Source organism: Trichosurus vulpecula, chromosome 2, assembly GCF_011100635.1.
Source record: "Trichosurus vulpecula isolate mTriVul1 chromosome 2, mTriVul1.pri, whole genome shotgun sequence".
Taxonomy (NCBI): Eukaryota; Metazoa; Chordata; class Mammalia; order Diprotodontia; family Phalangeridae; genus Trichosurus; species Trichosurus vulpecula.
In genome coordinates this window covers 147,987,620-148,013,758 of record NC_050574.1, presented here as the reverse complement: position 1 = coordinate 148,013,758, position 26,139 = coordinate 147,987,620, and the positions used below count along the sequence as shown (strand labels likewise).

General features: G+C 37.1%; 1 protein-coding gene across 1 annotated transcript in view; it reads left to right on the top strand.

The window, feature by feature from the left end:
* ARHGAP42 (Rho GTPase activating protein 42) overlaps positions 1 to 26,139 on the top strand; it is a 428,597-nt gene that overhangs the window by 195,625 nt on the left and 206,833 nt on the right. Inside the window, exon 4 of the mRNA XM_036743492.1 lies at positions 24,626 to 24,697. Coding sequence (XP_036599387.1) covers positions 24,626 to 24,697 — 72 coding nt within the window. The remainder of the gene's footprint in view (positions 1 to 24,625; positions 24,698 to 26,139) is intronic.

Here is a 26,139-nt window from a genome sequence, read left to right as displayed (position 1 = left end):
CCTGAGGCCTGGCCTTGTCTTCTTAGACTGGTTTCTTTTGTCAGGAAGGAAATGGCTTTGTTGTACCTCAATTCACTGAGAAGCATTTTAAATATCACTTTATGTAGTTCTATAAATTAAAATAATTTAAAACTCTGTATTAGGGTAAGTACTAGAGTTAAAAGGTAATGATTTATTCAATGCGATGGTGTTTCATTTTTTCTGGCATACTGCTATAAATAAGTCTGTTATTTTCTTTTTTTGTATGGTTAAAAGTCATGAAAAGAATTATCCAATATTGACATCTTGCTTCTTTCTTCATGTGACATCAGACCTCACAGGAAGGACTGAGAAGGGTTCATTACTTCATTGTGTTAAAAAAAAAAAAAGGTTTCTTTTGACATCTGTATAGTTCGGAAAACTGGCCTGTAGTTTATGGCCAGATCCGAATTTGGAAAAGACCAGAGTTAAAACATATGGAACATATTTGGGAGGTAATTCTTAGTTATGACTAAGAGCCAAATGCTCAAGTGCCTGGGAAAATTCAAAAGAAAATCCTTGCAAAATAAATCATCCCTCTTGTTTGCTAAATTACGGGATTTAGATAACATTTGGACAATTGTAGACTTTTGTATTCTCTAGCAAAGCTGTAAAACTTTCTTTTTTAATCACTCTGCTGTGGTTTTATTTTCTACAACACTGTGATTCAATATCCTTGCTCATTATTTATTCCAAGAAATAGCCCCCTTCTTCCCCACCCCATTCCTCCCTTGTAACCTTTAGACTGTCCTTGCCTATCCAACCAGTTACTATGGGGGTAGTTTGTAGGAACTGTTTTCACTCCTTATTTGTATGAGCTTCTGGTGCTAGTTTCCTTAAGTAGGTCTGTGTTTCAATTATGATGTTTCCTGTGTTTATGGAGCAGTCTGTGTTAAGATAGCACATAGCGTAAACATCTCAAATAAGTACTTTTTTTTTTAAGTGTAGGAAGTTCATTTATGAAGGGGTCAGTGCGTAAGTCATTTGGGTGAAAGACCTAGCCTATACTTTTTTCTTATGTGTTTTATTTTCCAGCCTTAAATTGCACAAAACTTTGGAGGGAGGGGGAAGGGAGAAAGGGCCAGACTCACAGAGATTGGAGTTGTTCCTAAGGAAGCTCACAGTTTTCTCTCCAAACTCACTCTTTCTAATAGTATTAGTGATTTACCCCAGCATTGTTACAAAGTATGCATGAACCAGAAGAGGTATTTCCCAAAATTGCTCACTTTTTTATTGGTAAAAGGCATGGCCAAAATATGGGAAAATAATGTTTTGGGAAGGAGTAAGGCAGTGTTTTTGTGTCATGGTATATTTTTATCTTGTAGTGAATTCTCTATTTTCTGTATAGTCTAGAGTTTACTTCCTTCCCTTCCCCCCAATCACTTTTTGCTGCTCTATTCCCAGGATGGGCTTTCTCCCATTTTCCAGTGTCCCTGTTTGTCATCTGTCACCTACAATGTCACAAATCTCTGTGTCAACTTAATTGACCAAGTTAAGGACTGAGAAGGATGTGAATATCATGCCAGAACTATGGTTGTGGCAAATAGGGATATCACCCAATGAGGCCTGAGATCAGGAGCGTCAGCCGCAAGGAGGCACGCAGGTACCAGGGATTCCTGCCTCTTCAATCAGAAGCAATTGCTTCCCTCTCAGAACTCATATTAGCACTTTATAATTTGCTTCTTACATGTTGATGACCTATATTATAGTTAGTTAGCTGCTTTGTGAGAAGTCATAAATCGTAAGCTCTCCCGAGAGGCCCAATAGTCTTTCTCACCCCATTACATGAATCCCTTTCTTCATGAAAGATTCCCCCAGTCTTCTTAATTTTCCTCTTCTTTAAGTTCATACAGTATTTCTCAATGATGTTACTCAATTTAGCTCTTAATTATGTGTAGTAGTATTATTCACTAATTGTTTTATGTTTTCCTGGCATTGTTTACTTCACTTTGTCCGCGTGAATCTTTCCATATTTCTCTATATTTATCATATTAATTCATTCTTAAATTCCAGTAAGTTGTCTTCTGTTTTTTCTTTTCTCATTTTCCCACAGTCTCTACACACACACACACACACACACACACACACACACACACTCATAAATAAACTTTTTTGAAGTACTACAGACTTAAGATTCAGTCTTCTGTACTTTTCCTCTACAATACCAAATGGATATGACATTTTAGTAGATTCAACCAACAGCCCTAGGGAGTATTGGAGGTTACAGAATGCGTAGTACACAGTCCCTGCCCTAAGCCCTTAGAACTAAGAATCTAATGGTTAAGACAAGTACAAATAGTCAAACTGTTCCATTTTTTCTAACCTAACGAGGAAAAATGCCAAGAGAGGTGAAGTGACTTGAGCCTCATTTTCTTCTGAGGTTGATTCACCAAAAGTAACCAAGAGCCTATTTAGATGAACATCAATGAGGGAAACCTCAGCCCATGACAAAGGGGTGGAGGCACTTGTTTTTAAAAATACTTTGATAACAGTATTCAATATAAATGATTTCCTTTATAAACCTTTGTATTTAATTTCATGCATTAAAAACATTACTCTGAGAAAGGATGCATAGGCTTCACCAGATTGTCATAGGCTGGGGATGGGAGTTGGGAGGAGGAGTCCAGGATACAAAAAAGGTTAAAAACCTGTAATCTAAAATAATGATTTAAAAAAAATAGGCAAATAAAAAATGGAGTCATTTCTATTTTCATTCCTCTAGTTTAAGGCCTTATTACTGCTCCATGGGACTTTTACAATAAACTCAAAATTAGGCATCCATGTTTAATCTTTCTGTACTGCTTACTGCCTGTATCTTTTACTATGTGCATTATACTGCAGTTGTAGGTATAGGCCTGTCCTATCTCCCATATGTGTGTGTGTTTTAAATATATATCTATATCTATCTATCTGCATATGAATGAGTAGGAAGAGTTCTTGGAAAGAGGTAGACAGAGGCAAAAATTGAAAGGGGATTCCTAGAGCCACTTTAGCTTTAAAGGCTGGAGAAATTATTAATAAAGTCTCCAGCGTAGAGTGCCATAAAATTCACTTCTTGGGCTCATGTTTTGCTACTTCCTAGAGAAGGAATGGGCACTTAGGTGGCACAGTAAATAGAGTGCCAGTTAGGAAGACTCAACTTCCTGAGTTCAAATGTGGCTTCAGACACTTACTAGCTGGGTGACCCTGAGCAAATTAGTTTGCCTCAGTTTCCACAGTAGGAAAATGAGCTGGAGAAGGAAATGGCAAACCACTGCAGTATGTTTGCCAAGAAGACCTCTGATGGAGTCACAGAGAGGCAGACATGACTCAACAACAAGAAGAGAAGAAATGTTTTGGGTCTTCTTTTGCCCCACCCCCACCAAAAACAAAACAAAACCAAAAAACCCAAAACCCAGCATCAGCTGACAATTATTGAGTGACATGAGGGACTGAGTAAAATTTGTAAATCCCTGTCCTGATAGTTTCATTTAGTGTTCCATAGGGCTTCTTTGGCTATTTTATTTATTAGTATTTAATGAACCCCAGTATGCCACTGAAAAGAAATAGTTGGAATAGTAGATTTGAAATGTGTGAGACCAAAGAATTTTGGCAGCCACTTGGAGTCTATCATAACCTGAATTAACCATCCCCAAATAATCAACTGTAGTGGCTTATATTGGAAAAAATGCAGAAAATGGAGTGGAGTTTTATGAGTGGTTTTATAATCACTAGAGAAAAAAAAAAGCATTTTGTGTGTGTGTGTGTGTGTGTGTGTGTGTGTGTGTGTGATTATGAAAAATGTAGGAAATGTAGCAGGACTTTTTTTTTAATCATACACATGACCATATGGATGCTATTCCATTTCCACTTCAAGTACCATTTGTATTTTGAATTAAGGCATCTCAGGCTTGAGTATGCCAGACTTTCTAATACTTAGTTACATAATAGTGGCAACCCTAGAAGGGCAAAAACAAAACTCTGGTACCTTAGGGAATTAGATATATTTCCACTTCTTTCCCTCTTCAGTGTCTACACAGACAGTTCTTGTTTTATGTAAGTGGACCTTTCTGCAGGCCTCTAAGTAGAGTGATTTTTACTTTATGGGAATTTTCTTGGGAACTCAGGGTAGGAAGTGGAGGGAGGCAGGCAGGCAGGGGGGCTTGCCCTATGGAGGGAGCTAGTACATGGTTCAACACATGCAAAACTGCTGGGGACAGAGAAGTGAGAGCAGGTGGAGGATCAAGAAGTGGGGCCAGGGCCAGCCTGGGGGTTGCCAGAGACAGACGCATGGAACCTGAATCTGGACAGACTGAAGACACTGAAGACAGGGCACAGACAAGTGAGCTGATTGGCTCATCTGAACAAGTCTTCTTTCTCTGTGCCAGAGGCTTCAAGCCAAACCCCCCATCCCCTATCAGCAGCTGTGGTGGTGGTGGTGGTATTTGGGGGGGGGGGCTGTTGAGCACCTAGTGCTCTGATTCAGATGAACACAGAAAGACAATTTTTTTTTTCCCCAGCCCTTCCCCAACAAAGTTGGGCAGAGCCACTAGGCCACTTAAGCCTGGTTTCTAGACTAGGGTATTGGATCACAAATAGTTCTCACTTTACATAAATTTGCATTACAAATAATTCTGAAAGAAATCCCCATTCCAGAAATAACAGCTGTTAACTTTACTGTACAATGCTCTCTCTCAGCTCTTGTCCCTCTACTAGGTGATCAGCAACCTCTACCCCCCCTCAGCCCCCCTTCCCTTCCCCGCTGCCCCCCACAAAAGAGGCTCTAAGTAAAAGCAGAAGACCACTACCATATTTACTTGGGAAAAAATTCCTTTATTTATTTATTTTAATTTATGGAATAAAATAAGTATTTCCATAACATAGTACAACAAAAAAGATGTTTGTGCATGAAGTTGCAAATCCACTATGTACAACTTGTTATTCCTTTTAAAAATGCAAGGAAGTTATCATGTAAATTTCCTTTTCCCCCATTTTTTCTTCCCCTCCCCCCTCCCTCCACCCTAGAGATGGCTACCATTGGACACAAATAGGTATACTTATGTGAAATATTCTGTACATACTTGTACTTATCGATTCTTTCTCTGGATGCAGATATTACAACAGGATTTTTTCTACTTTCCACTGTATCTATCCATATCTCTATCTATATGTGTAGTGTTGGTACAGTGCAAAGTGTGCTGTATTTGGAGAAACGGGAACAAGTCTGGAATCAGGGCTCTTCTTCTTACTACCTATATGACCTGAGATAAATCTCTTCCACTTCACGGGCCTCTGTTCCATGGAAAATGAAGTAGTTGGACTAGATATTCTTTAAAGTTTCTTCTAGCTCCAAACGTGTGATTCTGTTGTCGTAATTCTAATAAAATACTTGTTTATTGATTGGTAATTTTGGCTATTTTATAATGTTAGTGAAAAGCATACCAGGCTTGTTCAGAGAGTTTTGGTTTTTGTTCTCTAATATCCTCAGTATTAAACCATGGGCATTTAAACTTTCCAGACCTGAGTTTTCTACTCTGTAAAATGAGATTATACATATTCCCACTTTTCAGCTTTATTGTGAAGAAAGTGCTTTTTAAAGTTCTTTACACAGAAGCTACTAATATTCGTCTGGGAACCTAATCACCTCTTATATCATGATTCCATGGGAAAATACATGTAATGTCAAATGGACTAATACGCTTTGGAAAAACAACCAGCTTGTAGTTGGGTAGTACACATTTGTTTTGACATTAATAACAAGTCATTGATGCGACAGGCTGGGAATTATTTTCAGTGACTACTTTATTTGTGTCCAAATTGCCTAGTGCAAGAGTGATTTTATAATCATATTAAAAATACTCTGAAGATACTTTTAAAAGTAACAAATTAGTTATGTACACTTATATATACTTTTACAACTCCTTTAGGATTTGTGGGAAAGTGAACATTTGACCTCCTTGTGATCAAAAGTTTGAGAGCTGTTGCTTCCTTTAATCTTTTGGAAACTATTCCAAGATTTATTTTTTAACCATACACTTTGTATTTAGTAAAGGAACTGATTCATGAATTTTACACACACCAAATAGTTGCCATTTTCTTCAAGGAATTTAACTATAAAAACACTGAATTGAAATTTATTTGTATTGACGAAGATACAATCAAAAGTCTAATAGATTCCTTCCATATTCTTTTTATGGGTTATCAAATACTATGTGTTGAGATTTTAAAATCTGGATTTATCCTCAGAGACCCAATCAAATATTTCTTCTACTTTAATTCCAACTCTATTGGTTCATTTCAGGTGAAAAGAAAATTGACCAGGAACACTTGTAATCTCCTTTAAGATGGGAGACTACATTTTGTTTGTCTTTGATTTTTACTTCCTCCACTAAATTTGTATCTGGATATTCCTTTGTCTCACTTAAAAGCTTTTCATTCATAATAATTTTGTCTCCTAACAATAAAATTAGGTAGATGATGGCTTGCCACGTGTCATTAAGTACTTACAAGTATCACTTTCCTTGTTAATTGAAGCAATTTTTTTTACTTTTTTTTTTTTTTGCAAGGGGGAAGGCCAGGCAATTGGGGTTAAGTGAGTTGCCCAAGGTCACACAGCTAGCAAGTGTGTTAAGTGTCTGAGGCTGGATTTGAACTCAGGTCCTCCTGAAGTCAGGGCTGGTGCTCTATTCACTGAGCCACCTAGCTGCCCCAATTGAGGCAATTTTTAAAATGTCTTTAACCTGCTTGCTTTTTAAAGATCAATAACAAGTATCAGTCCTGTAGTTCAGATCAACAGTTTTAAGTGTGAGTTATTAATATAGTGTAGCAGTTTACATGGTTTATCCATTGCCTTTGTAGAGGAAGGTTGTTCTACTCCAAATTAAAATTGTAAATTAAAAAAAAATTAAGGAACTGAATAGACATGGCAATGTTTGAAGCTTTCTTCAAATTCTAGCAATCTGCCTTTACCTAAGTATTGAACAGGTATGATCAAATTATATTGACATTCAAATGTTAAATTGGAATTACTTTAATATAACTGTCACTGGGAATTTAAATTTAATAATTTTCTTTTCATAGATAAGCGAAGAAAGACTTTTATACTTGTTGGAAATTCACAAATAAGTAATTTTTCCATAAAATTTAAAACAGATGGAGAAATTATTTAATTTCTTCCTGTTGAATGAAGTGAAGAAGAAATAAATATATATATTTCTACTAAGAGTATATATATGCTTATATAATCTGGAATGATCAGGAAGCAAGTATTTTTGGCACACTTGCTAATGTATATTTATTACTCCTTATTGCATATTTCTTTTGAATTAGGTTAAAAAAAGAGAAAGCCCCCCCAAAGCAAAATACCCTAATGACACATCTGTATGGCCCCAGCTTAATGGGATTATAAGTATAGTTTGACTAGAGAATGTATTCTTTTTATGATCAAGCTATGCAAACACAAGAATACCCCAACTCATGCTATTAATTGTTTCTTCAGAAACACAATAGTAAGTAAAGCAATATTAGAGGGGCCAATTAATTCCATAAAAATGACATTATAAGTGTAATGACATTAAAGCCATGTTTGGGTTTAAGGTATTTACAACATTGATTGGGGTCAGTGCTATGTGTATACACGGGATGACTGTGGTGGTGCAAGGTTGCAGTGTTAATTAACAATTAATCTTATAGAGCAGGTCTTGGTACTTGTCAGGAAAGCATGACATTATGAAGGCAGATAGCCCTCTTGAGATTTCTTCTGTCTCTCATTCTTTGCCATATTATGTCTGTCAGAAGCAGGAGGATCAAAGCTATCTACAGCATAAACAACTGGAGCCTGTCATTATTCTTAAACCTGTCCATGCTATTTGAGCTTGAGAAGCAATTTCACTTCCCTCAACAAGAAGCATAATCCATGTCTCACCCTTGATGCTAAGCCAATGTGAATTCTCTTGTAATTCTTCCATATTTAGAAGGACTTTTCACTAAACTGCTGGACTTGTAGCCATAGGACCTAGATTCAAATTCTAACTAACTCTGACACTATATTCTAACTCTGATGCTTACTCCGTGGGTGACGAGCCAAGTCAAACCTCTCTGGACTTCAGTTTCCTTAGACGGAATTGGAATGGAAAGCCTCTGAGATCCTGTATATTTCTATGTCTCTGAATCTATAAGTTAAAAAAAAACTTTGCTTTTATGAATATAATTGACAACAAAAGAAAAACACCTAGTTTATAATTGGCAGGATATGGAGTATACTCAGCACATTTATTTGAAGGAGATAAAATTACTTTTTAATTTGTCCAAATCAACTTGACCATTCACATGCCACATCATTCACAATTGAAAAATAATATTTTGCTTAGTTTTTCCTGTCTGAATTTTTTTTATTCTTTCATCTCCATTAGTTTAAATTTATACTCTAGGTGATGAAAATACAATAATCATAATGACAATAAGTAAATAAAAGTTTTTGGGAGTTAAAGTCTTTATTATAGTTATACCTGATGCTTGAGAGACTGAATGTATTCTACAGAGTTAGGTAGACCTGAAAAATATTGCCCTCAGGCTAATGTCTCATTGGAGGTTTTGAGGAAAAATGAACCAAGGAAGAAATAGTGTAACAGAAAATTTCCAAAGTGAAGACATAATCATATTGCATATAATGCAAGTTGTACCTCAGTTGTTAATCAGATTTTTGGAAATTATTTTAAGGGCTTCATTTTCTTTTTTTGAAAATCATATTCATATGCTTTCTAACATCACCAGCTTTTCTCCTTGCATTCTCCCCCCTTGCCCAAATGCCATCCCATATAATAAATCATATTTTAAAGAAAAAGAAGAGAAAAAAGATTAGCAAAACTAATCAGTACATCAAAAGAGTCTAAAAATATGTGCAGTGTGTAAACCCCCCCTCCCCTCCCCCAGACCTCTACGCTCTGCAGAGGGATAGAGTAGGAGTATTTCTCATCTCCTTTTTGAACCTATGCTTGTTCTCTGTAATTTTGCAGCGTTCCCTTCTGATTGTTTGTAGTTGTTCTTTTCATTGACATTGTTGTAGTTACTATGTATATTATTTTCTTGATGCTGTTTGCATCATCCTGTATCAGATCATATAAAGTTTTCCATGCTTGAAGCAGCAAAGTGTCTCCATGTCTAGAGTGCAGGACTTGGAGTTAGGAAGTTCAAATCCTGCCTTGGAAACTTGCCAGCTGGGTAACCCTGGGCCAAGTCACTTAACTTCTACCTGCCCCATTTTCCTTATCCTTAAGGTGAAGATAATAATAGCACCTATCTCTCAGTATTCTCCTGAGGATACGAGATACTAAATAAACATTTATTAAGTACCTACTGTGTACTAAGCTCTGAGGATTCATAAAGAGGCAAAAGATTGTCCCTGCCCTTGAGGAATTTAGAGTCTAATGAAGGATAAAACATGCAAACAAATATATACAAGGAACCTATATACAGGATAAATGAAAATGATTAAAAGAGGGAAAGCAATGGAATTAAGAGGGGATAGGGAAGGCTTCTGGTTGAAGGTGGGATTTTAGTTAGGACTTAGAGGAATCCAGGGAGATAGCGTTTGTAAAATGTTTCTCAAACCTTGAAGAACTATGAAAGTGCTAGCTATTATTTTTAGAGGCAGCTAAGTGGCACAGTGGATGGAGCACTGTGCCTGAAGTCAGGAAGACCTACTTTCAAAATCCAGCCTAGACACTTGCTAGCTGTGTAACCCTGGGCATGTCACATAACCTTTGTCGGCCTCAGTTTCCTCAGCTGGCAAGATGGGGATCACAATAGCACCTACATCACAGGTTTATTGGGAGGGTCAAATGGGATAATATTTGTAAAATAGTAGGTGCTTAGTAAATACTTCTTTCTTTCCCTTATTCTTCTCTATGTTCATCCTGTGTTTCAGTTCTTAAAGCACAGTAATATTCCATTACATTCATGTGCTACAATTTACTTGACCATTCCCCAATGGATGGACATTTACTTTTTCTCCAATTCGTTGCTGTCACAAAAAAGCACTGTTATAGATATTTTGGTGAACATAGTGACTTTCTTAATTTATCCTTATTTTTCTCTGCTTATTTCTGCCAAAGTAATTGGTACCATAGGAATACAGATTTTGTGTCAGATTGTAACTAAGTCCAACTTCTTCATATTACAAATAAGGAAACTGAGACCAAGGGAGGTTAGGAGGTTGATCTACACTGTAAGTGACAGAAAGGGAATTTGAACTTAGGTCTTTTCATTCTGAATCTACCTTTTTTTTTTTTCTGAGGCTGTGCTGATACCTTTTATGAGGGAATCCCTTATCCCACTACAGCAGAATGGATTTCTGTATAAAAATCCAATAAACATGACTGAGTGAAGTTTGGAAGAATGAGGATGATTTGTTCTTTTTCACATTGTATTAGCATCACGGTGTTTTCCTGGATTCTGTAGCAGGAGTAAACACTGACCTAGAAGTCTGGAGGTGTGGTACATAGTCCTACTATGCCACCAACTTGATGTGGAGTCATTGGACATATATCAACCTCAGTTTTCTTGAAAATGCTCAGAGTGGATAGAGTGCTAGATTCAGAGTAGAAAGATATGGATGACTACCCTCTCTTGGATTTCTGCGCCATTGTTTCTTGGCTCTCTTTCTGTGTCTCTTCTCCACTTTCCTATGCTCATTCATCACCCTTGCCCTATCCTCTAATGATTGGGGTACCCCAAGACTTTGTCCGAGGAAGTCTTCTCTTCTCTTTGTGTCCTCTCTCATTTGTTGACTTTATCAGCTTCTGTGGGTTTAGTTATTGTTTCTATGCATACGATTTCTAGATTTTTGTATCTTACTCCTAAGCTTTTATATCTTACTCCTCTAGCCCATTGGATATTTCAGACTAGATGTCCCAATACTTCTAAAATTTGATGTCTCAAAGAGAACCCCTTATTTTTCCTCCTTTCTTGCGAATGTTCCCTTTTTCTGTCAAAGCAACTATCCTTCTAATCACCGAAATTTATAACCTTTACTCTTCACCTGCCCCCAATCCCACCACCCCATAATCCAGTCAGTTGCCCAGCTCAGTTAACATCTCTCCAGTTTTTTTCTAGTTATAGAGCCATCATCCTAGTTCAATTTAATAAGCATTTATTAAGCTCCTGTTTTGTGCCATATGCTGTGCAAAGTGCTGAAGAGATCAAAAATGAAAACTGCCCCTGCCATCAAGAAATATATACTGCATGGCTGCCATTTACATAACATTTTGAGACAGGCAAAATACTTTACAAAAATTACCAATCCTTTATTACCTCATTCCTAATTGTTACAATTTTTTCCAAACTGGTTTTTTCTGATTCCAGTTATTCTGAGCTCTAATCTCTTTATACCTGTCAAAGTGATACTCCTAATGCAGAGGTATAACCATATGACTTTGCTGCTCGGGAAATTTTAGTGCCTTTTGCTTATGACTATGATAAATAAAAACTCTTCTATCTGGCACTTCACATCCTGGTTCCAGCCTACCTTTCCAGGCTTCTTACACATTTTAATTAGCTTTCTTGCTATTCTTCATAAACAACATTTCATATCCTGACTCAGCCTTTGTACAGGCTATCCCCCCGCTGCCTAAAATGTACTCCATGCTCACCTCTGCTTCAGTATAATTCCCAACTTCCTTAAAACTCAGTACAAGTGCTTCCTCCTGCAGGAGACCCATCATGATTCTGCTCTTCTCAACTGTTGGTGAGCCCCTCATTTTACTTTGTATTTGCTTTGTATATATGTCATACTGACATTTGATAGAACCTAAGTTATTTGAAGGCAGAAACTAATTCATCTTTGCATCCAAAGCACCATACAATGTCTAGTATGTAATTTACACACAGTGTGTCATGATTAATTTATTCATTTATGTCCTTACTTTGACATTTACTTCCTTTAGCGGGTATAATGATACCTCTAGTTTATCACACACCACTCTTGTGAGGAATGGTAATTTTTGTAAAGTAGTTGTCTGTCTTAACATGCTATATAAATGTCAGCCATACATATATATTTCTTGAGGGCGGGGGCAGTTTTCATTTTTGATCTCTTCAGCACTTTGCACAGCATGTGGCACAAAACAGGAGCTTAATAAATGCTTGTTAAATTGAATTGAATTATTATTTTTGTCCTTAAAATGAGGTTACTGACACAAACAGTAATACTTGCTGTTTACCTAAGTTAATAGGGTCTCACAAGCGTATTATCAGGAAAGCCCACTCTATGAATGTCTTATTAGTATTATTATTAGTGTGTAACAACAATGTGGCTAGCAGCTGCTATGGGTGGGTGGAAGACCAACAACACCAGCACACAGGAGGGCTGCTAGCACAGGTTCTTTGATTTGCTTTACTAAGGAAAGCAACTTTAAGGGTTTTACCATCTCACTTTAATTAAACATACACTTAGTTCAGGGGAAAAAGTCAGCACTCTGAACTTCAGAGAAAACAAAACAGAAATTACAAGCAGAAATTGTGTAAACAGAGCAAATAACAGATCAACAGACAGGCTTCTAGCTGTCTGACCAAGACAATATATACATAGTTACCAGAGAGAGAGAGAGAGAGAAGCACCAACATTGGGTTTTCAAAGGAGGGTGGGACTCCTTAACAGCTACCCAGAGTCTCATCTGGCCAAATCACAGTAACACTCTTCTCATGAGTAAGCCCCGAAAGGAAAATGCTAACCTCAGAGCATATATACCCTGTTTAGAGCCCTGGAGCTTAGTGCCTACTTAGCTAAAGGGTATGGGAATGATCTCTAATCATGATTAGCACCACATCATATATATTGTTTCCAATCAGTGACTCTTGATTCAAACAAAGGCAAGACTCAAAGGCACTTGATTGCCTTAGTGCCGAGAAGTGCTCCAAAACAAAAGACAACTAAAAGTCCCACTTTGCTTTCCATTACGTAGTGGGTAGTAGCAGTAGTACTAAAAAGTACTGAAAGAGCATACAAATGTGAACTGTTACTGTTACTATGTTACAATACAGTTACTATTATTATTGAATGAGGTTGTACCCAGAATATGACTTGTCAGCCTTCATTTTTCTGTTCAGAAAGTTACACAGTGTGCCATACTAGCTTTTTGACACAAGTTTTAGAATGGTATGAAGAAACTTCCCCAGTAGTGATTTGAAAAGAGTATGTCTGTCAGGAAGACAAACAGTTTTTCCTCTTTGAACACACACACACACACACACGTATACATAAGTGTTGTTGTTCATTTGTTTCAGTTGTATCTAACTGTACGTGACCACATTTGGGGTTTTCTTAGCAAAGATACTGGAGTGGTTTGCCATTTCCTTCTCCAGCTCATTTTCCAAATGAGGAAACTGAAGCAAACAGAGTTAAGTGACTTGCCTAGAGTCACACAGCTAGTAAGTGCCTGAGTAAGATGAGTCTTCCTGAATTCAGGCCTTGCACTCTATCCACGGCACCACCTAGCTGTCTTGTATATATAGTATAGGCAATATATGTGCATTGTAAAATACATATTTTACATAAAAATAAAATACACACATAAAATACACACAAAATACACACATACATATATGGATATACATATAAATATACATACACATATATTACTGTATATAGTAGCGTAGGTTATATATACTCACTGGAAAAGGAAGGATCAAGTTTGGAGTACTTATATCTTATACAGTGTCTTCCCAAAAAATTTAATGTATTTTTCTCATTTTAAGCATTATTCTTGTCAATGACATTAAGTTCATTGCAGTGGCTAAAAAATTAGATGGCCATGTTGGAGTCTAAAATGGGTTTACAACATAGGTATATTTTGAATATAAACAAATGAAGTCCAATCTAAGAACAATTTAATTGGGAAGGAAGACTAGAAAGTTTGAGTTAGAGGGACTGGATCACTCAGGATTAAATGTAAACACACTAATCAAAATTGAATATGGATGTATAAATTAGCTTGGAGTTTGTCTGAATTATCAGTTCATCCTCCTACTTTGTTAACTATTTTAAGAGTTAACTCTAACCTCTAGCATTCATTTGTTTGTTTGTTTTTTTCCCTGATGGGAAGACTGTTGGGGGTTCAGATTTATTTCATCATTGCTTCCCAAATACTGATATTGTTACATGGGAGGGTGCTCTGTACTAGTGTCAGGGCCTGAATCACTAGTGGGTCTCACTAATTTCCGCCCACTTCAAATTCCCATTCTCTCCACAATACCAGAAATCCACTTACAGCCTTCTGGCATTCCAAACCCAAATATCCTACTCTTCCTACATCTGGAGTACTGGAATTCCCTCATCTCTTGTACTTACTTTCAGGGCTTTACCCATAAAAATGCTCTCATAGTTAGTTCTGTCTTTCCTTTGTGTTTTTACCTCTGTTCTACACACTTCTCAGTCCTTCTGAATCTAAACAGACATTGGCTGAAGTCCTAGGTCCAATCTTCAACCCCCAGGCTGATCACCAGCATTTAAAGAGTTATCTTGATTCTACTTAAACAGCCCAGGAAATAACTAGCAATTCTATGTACTTGAAAGACCTTGCCTCTTTCCATTCACGACTGGTTGCCTTTTAGCTTGTATACCATTCCCCTCCCCCTTCACCCTCAAAGGGTTAACACTATGTTGAAAAGGAGAAGATAGTAAGGAGTTTAATACATTAGTGTAGTAGCATAAGTCCCAAATCCCCATACTCCCTGGCAACAACTGCCTGTGTCACCCCAATTCAAAATACTTGGAAAATACTTAATCTATAAAGTTACCTTGTTTTGGGCATGAAGACAGAATTAAGAAATCCTGGGTGTTTTGGAGTACTAAGCCATAACTGCTTCTCTCCCCATTGTACTACCGATACCCTTACTTTATAATGTCTTTAAAACTTATAATGCATTTTCCAATAAAAACAGTGTTCATATATGATAGGTAGGTTTATTTGAAGTGACAACCTGCCCGTCATTAGACTTTTGCTGAGCTCTAGTGTATCTGATTTGTGCATTAGTTAGTGTTGACTGTCTCTGCCTCTGGACTCTTTTCATGGTTTGCAGATCTGCTGCTTTGACTTCCTCTGTGCAGGAAGGTGTTTTGCCAAGAGCTGCGCTCATCCATGTTTCCTAATTGTGAGCAGTGTAATCTGTCTTGGCTTTCAACTTGTCATAAGATGTTTCTTCAGATTGTCCTTCAGTTTATCATTGAATCCCTTCCTTTACCCAAGCTATGTCTTCCTGCTCTCCTTTACTTTGAGACATACCCATTGTTTTGCTCTCCTGGTGCTATTTTAGTTGTGTTACCTGGTAATAGGACCCATCAGTCACTGTTCAGGATTGAGAAGTTCACTGTATCAAGCACCAAAGTTTCCAATCTTCAACAAGAAAGGGGCTCTGGAAAGTGGAGGTCAGTTTTGATGATGCCTGGGGAATCCTTTTATTCAGTATTTTAATTATTTGTCTGTTTCAGTAAAATACCATGGCAAAATTTTCTATGCAGCCAAAAGCAGGCCTTGAAAATTCCTGTAGGATAGCCCTTAAAAAACCCACAGTCTGTAGAAAATTATAATTCATGTATACTCAAGGAAAAAAAAAAACAAACATACCAGAAAAAAATCATTCTTCTAACCACATAAAAACATTTCCAGCCATGATTTGTGAGTGATTTATGAGCTCTCCCTTGTGGCAGTTTATTAGAACCACTTGGAATAGCAAAAAGAGCAGTGACAAGAAACTTAATAGTGTGCTTGGCTTAATGTAGTGTAATATGGTGGCTGGCCAGTCTAATGCAGGATTAGGCTGAAGTATCTTATCTGGTAAATAAAGCATAATAAGCATAATCCAATATCACCTCTGTTTTTCTTTAACTTCAAGTAGCTGAAGTTGCTGGTAATAATTTTTTTAAACATATGTATGACCACATTCTATGCCCTCTTAACTATGATCTTACACGGATGCCTTGTCAAGTCTTCCTAAACAACACAGCCTTCAGATACAGATCTGGCAGTTGACTTCTGTGTGTCTGCCTTCTGAAGACTAGTCTAACAAATTTGGAGAGGCAGAGAAGCTTGGCACAGGCAGGATGATTAACAGGATAGGAGGGTTATATTTTGGAGGGAAGAATGAAGAGGGGGGAGTATTACCACACACAAAGGAGAGGCAGTATTTTAAGAAAGATAATACGGCTAGCCTGGGAGTCAGTCAGTCAATCAGTATGTAACACCTACTGTGCACCAGGCATTGTGCTGTTGGGGAGACAAATAAAAACAAAGATAGTCCTTGCCCTCAAGGAGCTTTTACAGTGTAATGGAGCAGACACACCAAAGGAAAATGAAAAGTTGGGGTGGGGATGGGGAGTGTAGATGATTTGGAGGGGAAAGAAAGTACCAAATGTGGGGAGATGATAGAGAAGTCCAGAAAGAAGTCCAGAAGCGGTGTAGCTGGCTGGAAATGTGGAGGTTTATACCTTGGCTCTCTGATCCTGGGCGAGAGCTGCAGAGTACGTACCCACCCATCTGCAGTCATAGAAGGAGCTTCTTTTCATGAGCTTCCGTATCACCGATGTGATACCCACAGCAGCTGCTATGAAAATGCAGGCATATTTCCAGGTTTGAATGGGAAAATATAACATACTTTTCCTCAAAGATGAAACCAAGATATTTATTCAGATACCAGAAAACCAAATCCACCATAGTTACAAAGAAGTGTATATACATTACCAATGCAGGGAGCACCCCATCCCTGAGCCTTTCCTCTGTCAGGCCTTCCCACAAACAAGCTCCTTTAGGCAAAATCACTCCCTCTCTCAATCACAGTAGCTGCTGTGCCTGCTCTGTCTCCCAGCTCTGCGTCATTCTCTCTTCCTGCTCTAACCCTTTGGCAGGCTCCTCCCACCACAGGCTCATTGTGACTCTGGCTTGTGTGACTCAGGCTCCATGTGATCCAGGCTCAAAGCAGGTCGCTCAGGCCTATTAATGGATGGGAAAGATCTTCCTATTGCATTAATAGTACAGCTTCCTAGACAAATCACATCACAGGTCCAGTCAAAAAAGAAACAATATATGCTCTCTCATCCCCCTAAGCGAAGACTACTAAAATGGGCAGGGTTTGCCATCTGAATTGGTGCAGGGGATAACTAGGCCAATGAAATCAGTGATACTTTGAAATAGTAAACAATAATAGATGCAAAGAGCATGTTTTCATACCTTGATTCAATGAATATATATTAGTTGTCTATTATGTGCAAAAGCACAAAGTCTAGGCAATATGCAAGCAAACACAAAGTTTAAGCCCCTGCTCTCAAGAAGCTTACAGTCTGCAGTGGGAATATTAATAATAATAACAACAAACATTTATTTACTGCTTTACTATCAGGCACTATGCTAAGTGCTTAACACTTATTCTCTCATTTGATTTTTACAACAACCCTGGGAGGCAGGTACTACGATTTTTTCCATTTTACAGATGAGGAGACTGAGGCAGACAGAGGGTAAGTGACTTTCCCAGGGTCACACAGCTACTAAGTGTCTGAGTTGTTCAGTTGTCCCAGTCTCATTCAACTACTTGTGACTCCCTTTGGGGTTTTCTTGGCAAAGATAATGGAGAGTGGTTTGCCATTTCCTTCTCCAGCTCCATTTCCAGAGAGGAAACTGAGGTAAACAGGGTTAAGTGACTTGCCCAGGGTCACACAGCTAGTAAGTATCTGAGGCAAGATCTGAACTCTGAAAGATAAATCTTCCTGACTTCAGGCCTAGCACTCTCTCCACTGCACCACCTATCACCATGTATTGATGCGGCAAAGAATAAAATGTTCTTCTAAGAAGTTTTCAGCAAGGAAAATCAACTTAGGAGATTTATGGAGAGTTAACAAGTTAAATATTTAGCTGCAAATGAGAATGGCACTTAAAAGTATTTATTCTACATTCAAGAAGGAAAGTAGTATTAATCAAAATTATCTTTTCATTTCCTGAAGAATCTTAGCTTTATATCATGGGAAGTAATACATTCCAAAAATGAAATGATACCCTCCAAGTCCCCCTTGACTTCATGACTTGGTGCTTTGCTTAAGTGGTGAATTCAGAAAGAGATCAATGAAAATTAAAATGTCTCTAAATATGTCTAGAAAGAAAGACACATACACAGCCACGACTAAATTCTCTTAGCATGCCTTTTGGATTTTCACCGTGTGTTATGGATCAGACAGTGCTACAATTATGATTCATGATTCACATAAGCAGTTTCTTTTATTTAGTTTGTCACTTCCCCTTATATTGTAACGATGGTAATTATTCTAAACTAGCTGACATTTGTAGAACTTCTCTACACTTGGATTACTTCAAAATGGAAGAATTTAATTCATATGAGTTGGCCGTGTATATGGATGAAAGTAATGCCTTTATTAGATAACATACAAAGATATGGAACAGAAAACTCCAATTCAGACCATAAATTCAATGTCTCAAGACTGCTGGCATCTTTGTTTTGATCTCTTCATTTAAATTCATATAATGAAAGCAGCCAACTATTATCAGCAGACAAATTATTAGACTTCACATGTAAAGTTATTTTATAAGGGTTTAGGAAGAATATTTCATGTACTACTTATGTATTACTTGTCAAAATAAACCACAAGCAGATGGGTTTATTACCTGTTAACTGAAGCCTAAGAATTTCTTGTACAATGAGTTCTTTTCCTTTTTTCTTCCATTGTCTCCCACATGACTCTGGCCTAATTAAGTCTCAAGAATTCAGTAGGTGATTAAATTGTACAGATCTTCTTGATTGACCTTAAATTTAGTTCATTGGGCATATGTAACTCATTTAGACAAAAGCAAAATTCATATCTCCAGGGCCTTGCCTTCTTGTTCATCATTCTTGCATTTTTAGCTTTTCCTCGTTTTCTCCTGTTGCCTCTTATATTTTTCCCTCTTTCCCTTATTGATTGTTTTCCCTACATTTCCTCCAACAGCTCCACAGTTCTACTTTCATCACACATTCATTCAAGTGTAATAGAAAGAGAAAAAAGAAAACAAACATTGAAAATAAAAGAAAAACATGAAAAACAAAGAAAAGAGGGCTGAAATAGGAGTATGAATTCATCTCAGGAGTTAAATTATATGGAATTTTGGTCAAGATGACTGCATGAAAATGAGGCAGACTGCCCAGCTCCCACATGCCTACTCTAGCAGAACTTTGATGTTCATACTAGACTAAATAATGATCAAGAAATCCAATGAGAAACTAGATGTCCAGTATACTTAAATTCATTATGTCCAAAAAAGAACTCATCTTTCTCCTAAATTCTCCCCACCTTCTACCCTTCCTATTACTGTAGAGTGCAACACCATCCTCTCAATCCCTGGGGCTCATAACCTAGGATTCATCCTTGACTCTCTCTGTCTCTCATGGAGTACTCCTCACTGCTCCATAGTCAACTTATTGGCAAGGTCTATCAATTTCACCTTTGCAGCATCTCTTGAATACATCCCCTTCTCTGATACTGCTGACACCCTAATGCAGGCCTTCATCACCTTATGTATAGATTGTTTCAATAATTGGCTGGTCAGTCTGCCTGCCTCAAGTTTCTCCCCACTCTAATCCACCCTCTCAGCTACCAAAGTGATTTTCCCAAAGCACTTCCCTACTCAGTAAACTCCATCACCTCTGGGACCAAATGCAAAATTCTCTGGCATTCACAGCCCTTCGTAAGCTAGCCCCCTCCTACCTTTCCAGTCTTCTTATACCATACTTCCCAATATGTACTCTTCAATCCAGTGACACTGGCCTCCTGGCTGTTCCACGCTCAACACACTCCATCTCTTGGCTCTGAGCACTCTGGCTTTCCCCCCTGTGCTTGGGTTGCTCTCTCTCTTCTGGTCTGTTGATCAACCTTGCTTCCTTTAAATCCCAACTAAAATTGCACCTTCTTACAGGAAGCTTTCCCTAACTCTCCCTTATTTAATTCCAGTGTTCTTTCCTTTTTAAATTATTTTCCATTTATCCTGTATATACCTGGCTTTTTATATATTTGTTTGTGTCTTGTCTCCCCCATAAGATTGTAAACTCCTTGAGGTCAGGGACTGTTTTTTGTCTCTTTTGTATGCTTATCACTTAGCACAGTGCCTGGCACACATAGTAGGTATTCAGTAAATGTTGATTAATTGATTAATGTGTGGAAATGCTTTTTTTTTTTGGTGTTTCAGTTCATTTTTTTTTTAATGAAAGAAAGTTAATTATTTGATATCAGGGTTGTTCTTAGGCTTTAGTATTTTCCCTTAGATCACGTCTATACAACATTCATTTTGGCAGAAATTGAAGCAGTGCATATGGACATAGGATGTTGTCTTAATATATAAGTCAGCCATCTACTCTACTTCTCTCTGATGAAAATGTTTTATTTGTACTGGCCTATTTTTCTGTGTTGAGAGGAGCAGGCTTTTCAAAAAAAAATCTCCCTTCCATCCTGCTATCAGCTCAGACTCAATATGTCAAAAACTAAGCTCATCGTTTTCTCTGCCCCTTCCAAACTCCTTTACCCAGTGATCCCATTTCTTTTGGTGATGCCAGTACTTCTTCCAGTCTTACAGGCTGAAATGATCATTGATTTTAAAAATTCCTTACATCCAGTTTGTCACCAAATGCTGTCATTTTTTTCAAAAAGTGTCTCTGGTTCTTGCCTTTCTGATGTTTTCCATTGCCACCACTTTCCTTAGATTACTAAAAACAACCTCCTGATTTGTTATCCTTCCCTGCTTTCTTGCCCTCCATTCCATCTTGCACACTTCTGTCCTACTTTTCTTCTTCCTTAAATACCCCTTCTATTATGTCTACCCTCTATTAGCTCTCTAATCAACTTTATGTGACTTTTAGGATCCTCCATAATTTGGACCCACTCTACTTCTTTAACCTCCAACACATTTTCCCAATGCATACTCTATTTCAGTCAAGCCAGTTTACTTACTTTTTCCATGTAGCTCATGTTTAGTCTTGCCTTTCTTAAATCAATGCATATCGTATGTATGTCCCCCAAAGTTTTCCCTAGTTTGACTCCCACTCTTCTTTCCTTCCTTTGAACTCCTAATGCAATTATAAGTATATACATGACATTGTCTGGACTTTGTATAACAATGACTTTGAAGCATTATAACCAAATTCCACTGTGATGCTATTCTAAAATTCAAATGACATTTTCTTCTCATGTCTATCTTTGGGAATCCTTCCCTCCACCATCAGAGTGATGAGTAATAAAAATAATAGCTGATATTTATATGGTGCTTTAGGTTTTCTGGTTTGCATTATGTAGTATGTGATATGGTATAGGGATGGAGTGCTGGATTTGAGGCAAGAAGAGCTGTATTCAAATCTACCCTCTATTGTGTTCTTATAGCCTGTCAATTATCCTCTGAGCACGTCAGTTATCCTCTCAAAGTTTCATTTCTTTTTACTATAAACTAAAAGTGTTGGACTAGTTGCTCTCTAAAGACCCTTACAAGTCTAAATGCATAATAGATAAAATAGCTAGTATTTATTTAGCTATTTAAAGTTTGCAAAGCACTTTATGAATATTATTTCATTTTATGCTTACAACAACCTTGGGAGGTACTTGCCATTATTATCCTCATTTTTTAGATGAGGAAATTGACGCAGGTACAGGTTGACTTGGCCATTGTCCAAGGCCAAATTTGAACTCAGGTCTTCCTGACTCCATTTCCAGCCTTCTTTCCACTCCACTACAGAGCTGCCTATAATCCCATGATGTCGTTTGAGATTCATAACAATGCTTATCAGGTAGGTACTTAATGTTTTATTATCCCTCTCATACTGAGGAGTCTTAAAAAGGGTTAATGACTCAAAGGCGGTCCTACTCTCTCAGTGTCTGGACTTTTGAAGCTAGATCTACTGACTCTTAGGTTTAGCTGTTTGCCACACTGACACAGACTGGAGTAGTTTGGCCAGGAATCTTTAACATTTACATCAGTTAGAAAATTACTGTTGGAAAAATCTTAAAAAGTACCAGTGAATCACAGAGGATGGCTCTTCTGAATAGAGAGTGTCACCCTCTCTATCCACCCCCTCTGTACCTCTTCCCTTTCCGTGCTTCAAGGTATCACTGGCACCTCCGAGGCCAAGGAGGCTGAGGGAGAGCTTGCTAGCATTGAGAATTGCTGCCTTTTCTTCCAAAGATTCCAGCCTATAGGGATTTGGTTGAATATTTGAGCATCAGAATCTGTTGTGTCAATGAGATAAGGGAAGAGTATAGTGTTAGGAATGTGGAATTGCAAGTTTGGGCGTAGCTCTCTTTTATCTTACTTGTGAGTTGAGAAAAATCCTAGTTTTATTATTTGAAAGGGTTAAGATAGATGGAGGAACTTGAGGTAGAGGGGTCAGTATAAAAATCTTTCTCTCTCTCAGCTGAGATATCTCCAAAAACTTGTTTTCATCTTTTTATTGTGAATTTTGGCAATGAAGAAATGTAGCTGCCATTGATAATAGCTCACTTAGCATTAACTGGAACCTACCACCTTAGGAAGTTTCCTCTAATATTATTTTCTTTAAGCATTAAGAGGGATTGTTCATAACTTTAATATTATATAGTTTAGCACTTAATTTCCCCTCAGTTATTTCATGTGTATTTTATTTCGTATCCGTATCCTAAAACAGATTTGAAGCTCCTCAGGGAAAGCAGCATGCCTTACGTTTCACTTGCACTCTTGATAGCTTCTAGCCCACTGCTGGGCATGATAGCCTGATGTGCTGAGTTTAACATTTTCAGTAGGGATTTGATGGCAACTCACCTTTAACCGGCTACCTCCTATCTCAGGAGAGCATGGAGATACAATTCAGTGCAATGGGTAAAATATTAAGTAGAAACCAAATGAAGTAGAATGTTGTCATAGGTGAATATGAAGAATGAGGGAAGATAATATAAGCCAGGAGTTATAGACATGATTTGTAGATGTATTTTTGGAAACTGTAATAGTATTTCTTTCTTCCCACTCCATTCAATTATCTTCATGGTTCTAACGAGTGTTAATTTTTTTTTGGCTAATTGTGCAAATATTAAATATATTAAGAACTCCATCTGAATTACAGGGATTCTGAAAGGGATGACCATAGTGAAAGCATCTGTGATATCACCTTTTACCAATGTATAAATTACGCTTTATATGTAGAGTTTATTATCCAACATAGAATCCAGGCAATCAATATTTGGGACCAGTTGAGTGGGTTAAAGTGATTAAAAAGTGATACATAAGAATGAACTATTTTACTATGGTCTCTATCTATCTTAAGTAATGAATAATGAATATGCAGGCATATAAATATGCATAGATATTAACATTTGTATGTATAGATAATATGTACAGATAGTAATATTTGATCTTACCATTCATTTCCTAAGATCTTTAAATTATCCCACACAGTAGTTTCAGAGAGCTACACACATACATGCATATATGTGTATATACACACATATGTATATGTACATATACACATACATAATGTATACCCACCCCTATCATATTTCAGTTCAGGTTTCCTCTGAAGGTTTGTGTTCTGATTTTTTTTTAATTGGTGAAGGGTAGAAGCGGATGAGGATAGCTTTTCTCAGTGTCTAATACTTTTATGCATTGCCTCTACAATTTGGGGTTGTAAAATTTCAGGGGTAGGGTTTCACATGAACTCCTGTGTCCACTAGATCGAACTGAAAGGATTCCTTTGCTGTTTTGCTTCTTTTGAGTTTCCTTCCAGTTTTTCAACGAACAGAAATCTAGTCAGCAGCTTATGTTAGTATATGGTTATGATAGCAGACTTTAGCTAGACTTTAATTGAATAGAATATGATAGAATAGTGGGTAGGAGATGGGCAATTAGTTGGTTAGGAGAACTGTAGTATTTTCTAGCACTGACACTTCACTAACTAGCTTTGTGACTTAAGGTATGTTACTTAACTTTTTTGGGCCTCATCTATAAAATAAAGAGGTTGAAATAAATGAACTGTTAGGTCCTTTCCAGCTTTTTGATTTTCACTAAAGCTTCTTTTGAATTTTAGTCATTTTAATATTAATTTCTTTAGTATGTTATCCTCTCAGCTTATCTTCCCCCAAGTTTTTTGTTTATTTTTGTTTTTTCACAATAACTATCTTACTAAATCATTTATTCTTTCAAACTCAGGAAAATTCCATGTTCTAAAGTTTATCCAAACTGCTTACATTTGGATTTGGAAGTTGGAAAGCTGATAATGACAGTATTAATTCAGTCAGTTGGACAGGAAATATGTGAGAATATTCAGCGAAAATATGGGTTGAATGTAATTTAAAAAACAACAACTGTGATCTGCTAATCCTTGAGAATCAGCATTGTATAGCTGAACAAGGAGTATTTGGATTTAATTTGAATGAGTTTGAATTTACTTCTGTTCTTGAACCAATTAGTAATGGAAATTATCCAGAAATTCAGTACTTATATACCTCTCTCTGAATTCATCCCTAGACTAAGATATTGAAGCTTCAAAATGAATCCCAGTAGTAGTCCTTACAAGCAGAATAAAAACCTATACGTGTTTGATGGTTCGGGTACATGAATTTTTAATATTTCATTGTTTTGCATTTCAGATTCAAAATGCTAATGATGTATTAATAGCCCCACTGGAGAAGTTTCGGAAAGAACAGATTGGTGCTGCAAAAGTAAGTACTCTTTCTTTTTTTTTAGTCTCCAATTCTGTGGTTCTGTTATTCTTTTTAAGCAATCTTGTGTTACTTGAAAGATAACACAATGCCAGATGTTAATGCTTCTGAGACTGGAATGACTACTTTAGCTATTTGGAACATTATTTTATTTTCTTGAAAGAGGATTATGTTGCAAAGACAGGTGCTCTCAGCTCAAAATACTTTTCAAAGAGTAAACTTTTTTTCCCTTTTGTATGGAATTCACTCTTCCAGAAGAGGCAAAGTGATATGAATTTTTATGTCTTATGCCTCAAAGGGTAGATTCCAGAGCAATCAGTGCCTATGCATGTTAAAAATCAGGCAGTAGTCTTAAGTGAGTAGTGTAAAATATTTTTAAATTTTAAAGTGCTCTATGAATGCTTGGTACTGTACTTATTAGTTTATCCTCGCATTTTCATTCTATTTCCTTTTTACTAATGGAAATAGTTTTTGGTAGGAATTTTGGGTTCATTTTCGACAGGCAGATTTCCTTAAATCCTCTAAAGAAGAAATTCTATTTTTTTGTTTCATTTTTATTTTGTTTTTTAAAGTGAAACTGGTTATGAAGAAGAGGAATGACTTATGGGTGTTAAAGAGGCTCATATAACTTTTATGAAAAACAATAACATAGAGATTGGACCTGTAATTTTATTAGTATAGGGAACTCCCAGATGAGTAACTTTCCTCTACCATTGCAGGTTGGCGTCTTCTCTATATCTTATAATCTTAGAAAACTGCTTAGGGCACTGGGAGGTTAATTGACTTCCACATGGTTATTCAACCAGTAAATGTTAGAGGAAGGGCTTGAATCTAGTCTTTCCTGGCTTCAAGGACAACTCTGTCCATTATGCCACAATTTCTATGGGCCAAATAAAATTTTTGCTGCTTATTGATTTTCCAAGACTAGTCACTTTGTTTTTCTTAAAAAATTTTTTTTTCAATTAAAAAACTGATTTTATCTTCCACCTTTCCCTTTCCCTTCCATTGGAAAACAAAGAAGAAATTCAAAACCCTTAGATATACAACAATATGCAATGAAACAAAACAAATTCTCCCCTTTGGCCATTCCCAAAAGATACCCATTCTATACCCTGAGTCAGTCACCTTTCTTTTACTAGGCAGATAGGAGTCTAGTCAACACATCTCATGTCAGTATATGGCTGTAATAGCAGGAGCATACCCAGACTTTAATTGAATAGTGGGTAGGAGATGGGCAGGTAGGACAACCAGAGAAAATGCCCATCTTTCTAACTGGTCATCTGGAGTCATGGCTGATCACTTTGTTCATTAGAGTCGTCCTCTCTTTCATAGCTGTTCATTATTATGGTGTTGATGTTGATGTATGAGGTGTTTTCCTTGTTCCCTTCATTTCACTTTGTATCAGTTTATACAAGTCTTCCCAGTTACTTTGACTCTATCTC